The sequence below is a fragment of the Neophocaena asiaeorientalis genome, unplaced genomic scaffold (assembly GCF_003031525.2).
Source record: "Neophocaena asiaeorientalis asiaeorientalis breed wild unplaced genomic scaffold, Neophocaena_asiaeorientalis_V1.1 scaffold126, whole genome shotgun sequence".
Classification (NCBI taxonomy): domain Eukaryota; kingdom Metazoa; phylum Chordata; class Mammalia; order Artiodactyla; family Phocoenidae; genus Neophocaena; species Neophocaena asiaeorientalis.
Window position 1 is genome coordinate 2000016 of NW_020174565.1, and position 8067 is coordinate 2008082.

Genomic DNA, 8067 nt, shown 5'->3' on the forward strand with positions numbered 1-8067 from the left:
AATGAGAGGATTCAGCCAGACAACAGTAGGATTGAGAAGATAAGCTGAGTTAAACACTGACATCATAATCAGAGGGAACAGTATTTATGAAAAGCTGGAAGAAGGAAACCCATGGCACATTCTGGTGTCTTGCAGTTTGTCCAGTAGCTAGAGAATAGTTAGAGAGAAAGAGGCAGCAAGAGAGAAGTTGGAGGTTGAAAACAAGGGCAGATTCCAAAGAGACTTGTATTACTACCTATTTACGATCAGTTTCTTCCAACTTACTCATCCCAACTCATCCCCTCTGACACTTCAGCCCAGTGTGTTTTAGTTTAGTGATTTTCAGCCTTGCCTATTTCTGGATTCTTCTACATTGCCTATGCAGTGATGTAAGTCACTCCCATCTTAACTCAGGTGCATACCCCCTACATTGCATAAATAAAAACAAAATACAAAAATTTTCTGGGAAAGAAAATTTTGAGAAATTCCAATCCAGCTCACTAAAGAAGCTTGTAAAAGATACACTTTAGTAACAAGAAAAAAAACAATGCCAATTAGAAATGTCTGATAAAAAGAAAGAGCCGTGTGTTAAACTGGGAGTGAATATTATCAAACATTTATTGTGTAAATTAATAAGAAATTATCAATACAGGAATTATTAAATAAGAGGCATAACATGATAGAAAATAGAATATATGTCAGGAAAGTACATATGGTCCTTAAACTGTTCAAAAAGAATTTAATGATGTCGACTTCACATCTGTAAGTGAAATATGCATTCCAAAGATTCTAAAAATTTATAGCCCCAAAACATATAAATAAAACACATCTTAAGAAAATAATCAATTAGAAACATTCTAAACTTAGTTTCATCTAAAATATGGCTTCAAATTATGTAAAGCAAAAATATGGATAGAAAAAAATGGAAATAAAGAAATACACTATCATACTGAGATATATTTTAATAAAGCTTTCATAGCACTTGATGCATTAGTCAGAAAATAAATCAGAAATATAAAAGAGTTAAATAACCCAATTATGACGGTTCACAAAGTGAACCTATGTAGAACTGCACTCCATTATCAGAGAAAGCATTTTTCCAAAATCAGAAATTTACACAATTTACCTATATAGTATGAAATAAATTAAGCCCTAACAAAATATAAATAATATCTACCATATATACTACCTTTATGAACAAATCAGAATTACATTAAAAATCAATTCAAAATAAATAACTTTAACATTTAGTGCAGTTAGAAGGGTTAATCTGTCTGACTGATCACAGGCTGACTTTTCAGAGAGTCTGCCTTTGACGAAGTTCCAAGAAATTGATTAAGGTCCAATTTAGTAAAACTACCCAAATAAATGGAGAGATAGATCATGTTTATGTTTAAGGACCCCATCATAAAGATTTCATTTCTCTATCATATAATACATAAATGAATGAGATTCCAATCATAATTCCAATAAAATTTCTGAAGGAAATGAACAAGAAAATGCTGAAATTTAATGGAAGCACAAAGGTCAAGAATAGCCTAAAACTCATAAAGAACTGTAAGACTGGGGGATACATCATAATAGATAATCAAAGCTCATAATAGAAGTTTATTAATGTAGACATTAGGCATGGAGATAAACATGTTAAGCAGACCAAACAAATTAAAAAGAGAATGGAAAAAGAGATCCACACAAAACAAATAAGGAAGCCCCATATGTGAGAGATGATTCTAAATATTAATATATAAGTAAATACAGTAAGTTATAACAATTTGCTTTCTATATAAGAAAAAATGTAATTGGAACCTCACTTCACACCATACCAATATATGAATTTCAAATTGATTATGCTTCATATCTGGCAAGTAAAATATGCATTCCTAAATTCTGCAGATAGTTTATTTCTTCTAAACTTGTAAATAAAAGATAGAATGAGTAAAAACTCAATTTTGAAAATTTTAAACATATTTAATCTAAAAGCATTACGTAAACATGAAAAGCAAAATTTCAAGCCATTTAGAATAAAATACCAAAGAATATTTTTTGATTCAAAGGCATAAAAAATTTATTTTAAAAGTTCAGAAAAGCATAGCTCAAAGGAAAATATTTATAAATCTCACTACATTAAAACTGAAGTTTCTCTTCATCAGAAGTTACCATAAAGAAATGAAAGAAGATTGGGTGAAAATATTTTTAACATGTAACTTTAAAATATTTAGAATCTGTAACATAAAACAAATTCTTACAAATCAATTAAAAAAAAACATCGCTCAATGTATAGGGTTAAAACCATGAGCAGGTTTTTCACAGAAAAGGAAATACAAATGACCCTCCCCCCAAAAAGCCATTAAATATATGCTCAGTCTCACTCTTATAGATTAATTTAAAAAGCCACAATGAAAACATAATTCAAGAGCCTTATAATAGAAACTGGCAAAAAACCCATTCTTAACTCTAGGTAGGAATGCAAACTGGTACAGGAATGTGTATATTATTGTCTTTTACTGAACTATTATTTCTTTTCACCATTTTATTATTTCATTTTACTAGTGTTTCCTTTTACTAAAGTGAATGAGATGCAACAGGAGAGGAAGGCAGAAAAGATGGGTCATAAGGGAAGATCAGTGAGGCACCAAGTGTGAGAGGACTCAGCTCACCATTCCTGAAGGGAACCACCAGCCAGGGGATGCAGGTAGCTTCTAAAAGCTGAGAATGATCCCAGGCTGATAGCCACCAAGGAAACAAGGACCTCAGTTCCAAAACCACAGGAAGTGAATTTTGCCAAAACTCAATGAGCCTGAAAGCCGATTCATCCTGGAGTCTTTAGAAAGAAATGCAGGGCTGATGACACCTTGATTTCAATCAGGAACGATCTGGAGCAGAGGAACTAGCTGAGCTATGACCTGGAGAAACTTTATGGTAACTGGGTACTGTTTTAAGCTGCTAAATTTCTGATAATAGGCAATAGAAAACCAATATAGAAAGAAACTGGCTAACTGTCATTTAATTATTAACAGAGAGTAAGTTCAGATAGCCATGGCACAAAGCTAATGTCAGTATTTTTTAAAATTTTAATTAGAAAACTCACCGTTTCTGATAAAGTAGCTAATTCATTTCTTGATGAACTTGTTTCCTTCAATACTTCAGTCACTGCCTCTTCATTCTCCTCAATATTAACATCTTGTATTGATGTACAGTAGAAATTAAACAGACTGTTAAGTTTATCTATCTCTTTCCTAAGAGAAAAAACAGTTGATTTTAACCACACTGAAGGGGAAATTATATTTTAACTTATAGCTGAATTAGCTTCTGACTTAACCATGTAGATCAATGCAATTTATCTATTCCTAAAATTTTTCCCATCCCAAAGAAACTCCTGAAAAGTACTACTTAGATATAAAAAGTAAGTAGTGAAAAAAACTTCAATTTGTTTCTGATGGAAAGGAACTGAGAGAAAAGTGATTTGTAAATTATTTAAAATAAAACAACTTTTGATTTGGTTCCAGGTGAGAGACCTAAGCACCTTTGATTCAGAGGTTGGGTAGTACAGGGATGGAAAGGAACGAAAAAAAAGAAAGAGGAAAACAATAGGAGAAGAGAAGAAGCTGTAGAAGTGGAAAGATCATACATTTCTAAAGCTCTGGTGTACTGTCTTATCTCCCTCACAGTTACAGAGCTAAAAAGTGGTAAACTACAGCTTAGGAAAACAAGGGGCCTATTTAAGAGAAGTAGTTGCCAAGGGGATCTTTTTCCTATGTGACATGTCACAGAAAAGACCAGTGCTAATCTGTAAAGCTACATAATCCTTTATCTTATCTGGGAGGTAGAAAACACGTTCCAAATATAAAAGTCACTTTAAAGCATGGTCTTAGAGTTTAATATATGAAAAAAGTACAGTGAGAAAATGACAAAAGTATAATTTGCATAAAATATTAGCAAGTAATACAGATAAGCCCAATTTTTTAAGACACCATAAACAAAATAATAGAGTGGGAGATTTATCTGAAACCCATATAAGAGATCAAAGATTAAATCATTTGTGTGTAATAAAATCCTACAATGCAATATGGAATGGAACACTTACCCAAGAGACAAACGAGCAGAGAAGATAAACAAGAATTCACAAGAAAATAAATGCCAACGGCCAATAAATATATGATGTGTTTACTGAATTTGCCCAGGCTGTACTATCATGCATAAGCCTGATTTTAGGAGTAGAGTCAAATGAACTGAAAGATATAACTGAAACTGAAGATATAATCTCACAATATAAATGAAAATTAAAGCAACAGACAAATAGGCAAGAAGCTTCTCCTTTACCCTTCCATATCTGGAGAGTACAGGCTTCCTATCAGAATTCTGGAAGCCAGATCAATAATGAGAGATTGGGAGCCTGAGCATTTAAAATGCACATGTTTGATTAAATTTCCTCCTTATGAAGTTAATTTTTCTCCTCTCAGTGGTATCCATTTCCCCAGTCCAGATAATAAACTAGATTTTGACTAAGGAGTGAGCAATTGCCCAGTGTCGTGGAATGCAGGAGCTAAGTATTATTTTAGTTATCTCCTCATCCCTATTTCCTGAAGCATCAACTGCTGCCACCAATTCCTCAGCCTTCTAAGAAGTTTACTAGGTTTGCCCCCACTGGTACTTTACATTTCATCATTCTTGTATCTGCTAAATCAGAATAAATTTAGAAGAATAAAATGGGAAGAATCATTTTACCTGTTAAGAATTACTATAAAGTAGAGCAATCAAGACACCAAAGAATATATGCTGTGTGTTTCCATTTATATGGAATTCAAGAACAGACCAAACTAACCATGGTGATAGAAGTCAGAATGGAGATGACCTTTTTAGGAGAATGGTATGGACTGAGAAGGAGAACAAGAAAAAACTTCTAGTATGCTGGAAACTTTTTATATCTTAACCTGGGGCATGGTGACATGAGTGTATATACATATACATAAAAATCATAAATCTATACATTTGATAGCACACATAATCATGTTTCTATATATCTGTTAATTCTTAAAAAATAGTGAAGGAAAATTAAACATATCTTTAAAATTTTATTTAATAAAGCATTTATGACTCCACTGATGCTTATAAAAGAACTTCTGGAAAATGTACGTAAATGAGAAGAAAATTAACGAGTAAGTTATATGGTGTAACAAATAATAATGAGTAACGGAAGTAATAATAATATGCCTTTGGGTCCATCTAAATATTAATTATAAAAATCACCAGCTAATTCAAAACTGAGAAGGAAAAATTTTAGAAAATGGTACAAGATGGGTAATGTTGTATTTGTAATTAATATGGACAAACGTGTTTGTGCCAAATAGATTAATGAAAAAATTCTCTTCTGTCATCAAGAAAAAGAGAGAGGGCCCCCTTCCCCCCACCAAAAAAAAGAAATGAACAACGAGAAGTTACAACTGATACCACAGAAATACAAAAGATCATAAGAGACTACTATGAACAACTATATTCCAATAAAATGGACAACCTAGAATAAATGGACAAATTCTTAGAAATGTACAATCATACAAGACTGAACCAGGAAGAAATACAAAATATGAACAGACCAATTACCAGTAATGAAATTGAATCAGTAATTTTAAAACTCTCAGTGAACAAAAGTCCAGGACCAGGTGGCTTCACAGGTGAATTCTATCAAATATTTAGAGAAGAGTTAACACCTATCCTCAAACTATTCCAAAAAACTGCAGAGGAAGGAACATTTCTGAACTCATTCCACAAGGCCAGCAACACCCTGTTACCAAAACCAGACTGATATATCGCAAAAAAAGAAAATTACAGGTCAATATAACTGATGGACACAGATCCAAAAATCCTCAACAAAATATTAGCAAATGGAACCCAAAGAAACATTTAAAGTATCATACACTGTGATCAAGTGGAATTTATCCCAGGGATACAAGGATTTTTCAATATCCACAAATGAGTTAATGTGAATAAAAAGCATAGGATCATCTCAACAGATGTTGAAAAAGCTTTTGACAAAATTCAACATCCATTTTTGATAAAAACTCTTAAAGTGGGAATAGAGGGAATATACCTCAACATAATAAAGGCCATATATGACAAACCCATAGATAACATCATACTGATTGGTGAAAAGCTGAAAACACTTCCTCTAAGATAGGAACAAAGCAAAGTTGCCCACTCTGGTCACTTTTATTCATCATAGTCTTGGAAGTCCTAACCATAGCATCAGACAAGAAAAAGAAATTTTTAAAAATCCAAATTGGAGGGCTTCCCTGGTGGCACAGTGATTGAGAGTCCGCCTGCTGATGCAGGGGACATGGGTTCATGCCCTGGTCCGGGAAGATCCCACATGCTATGGAGCGGCTGGGCCTGTGCGCCATGGCTGCTGAGCCTGCACGTCCAGAGCCTGTGCTCCGCAACAGGAGAGGCCACAACAGTGAGAGGCCCGCGTACCGCAAAAAAAAAAAAAAAAATCCAAATTGGAAAGGAAGAAGTAATATTGTCGCTGTTTGTAGGTAACATGATAGTAGTCATAGAAAATCCTAAAGACACCACCAGAAAGCTACTAGAGCTCATCAATGAATTCAGTAAAGTTGCAGGATACAAAATTAATATCCAGAAATCTGTTGCATTTCTCTATACTAACAAACTATCAGAAAGTAAAATTAAGGAAACAGTCCCATTTGCTATTTCATCAAAAAGAATAAAATACCTAGGAATAAATCTACCTAAGGAGGTAAAAGACAGATACTCAGAAAACTAAGATGCTGATGAAAGAAATTGAAGACTACACAAATAGATGGAAAGATATACTGTGTTCTTGGATTGCAAAAATTAATATTGTAAAAATGACCATACTACCAAAAGCAATCTACAGATTCAATGAAATCCGTATCAAAAGACCAATGGCTTTTTTCACAGAACAAGAACAAATAATTTTATAATTTTTAGGGAAATACAAAAGACTGCAAATAATTAAAACAACCTTGAGAAAGAAGAAGGAGGAATCCTGGAGGATTCATGCTCATTCATTTCAGACTATATGGCAAAGCTACAGTACCAAAACGGTATGGTACTGGCACAAGAATTGGCACATAGATGGATGAAATAGAACAAAGAGCCCAGACATAAACTCACACACTTATGGTCAATTAATATATGACAAAGGAGGCAAGATGTATAATGGAGAAAAGACAGTCTCTTCAACAAGTGGTGCTGGGAAAACTAGAGAGTTACACGTAAAAGAATATTAGAACATTTTCTCACACCATATACAAAAATAAACTCAAAACGGTTTAAAGACATAAATGTAAGACCAGAAACCATAAAACTCCTAGGAGAAAACATAAGCAGAACACTCTGTGACATAAATCATAGCAATATATTTTTGGATCTGTCTCTAAAGCAAGGGAAATAAAATCAAAAAAAAAAATGGAACTTAAATTTTGCACAGCAAACGAAACCATCAACAAAACAAAAACACAACCTACTGAATGGGAGAAAATATTTGTTAATGACATGACTGATAAGGGGTTAATATGCAAAATATATAAACAGCTCATACAACTCAACATCAAAAAACAAGTAACACAATCATAAAATGGGCTGAAGACCTGAACAGACATTTTTCCAAAGAAGACATACAAAAGGCCAACAGGCACATTAAAAAATGCTCAACAACATTAATCATCAGATAAATGTAAATTAAAACCACAATGAGCTATCACGTTACACCTGTCAGAATGGCTATCATCAAAAAGAACACAAAAAAAACAAATTTTGGAAAGGATGTGGAGAAAAGGGATCCCTCCTACACTGTTGGAGGGAATGTAAACTGGGGCAGCCGTTGTGGAAAACAGTATGGCAGTTTCGCAGAAAACTAACAATAAAATTACCATATGACCCAGTAATTCTACTCCTGGGTATATATCTGAAAAATACAAGAACTCTAATTGGAAAATATACATGCACCCCCATATACATAGCAGGATTATTTACAATTACCAAGATATGGAAGCAACCTAAGTTCCATCAGTAGAATAAATGGATAAAGAAGATATGGCTTGCATATAT

The 8067-nt window shown here is 33.3% G+C and overlaps 1 protein-coding gene across 1 annotated transcript in view; it reads right to left on the minus strand.

The window, feature by feature from the left end:
* The window catches only part of CCDC178 (coiled-coil domain containing 178), a 350545-nt gene that overhangs the window by 284922 nt on the left and 57556 nt on the right, over positions 1-8067 (minus strand). Inside the window, exon 9 of the mRNA XM_024757945.1 lies at positions 3068-3215. Within this exon, the coding sequence (XP_024613713.1) occupies positions 3068-3215 (148 nt within the window). The remainder of the gene's footprint in view (positions 1-3067; positions 3216-8067) is intronic.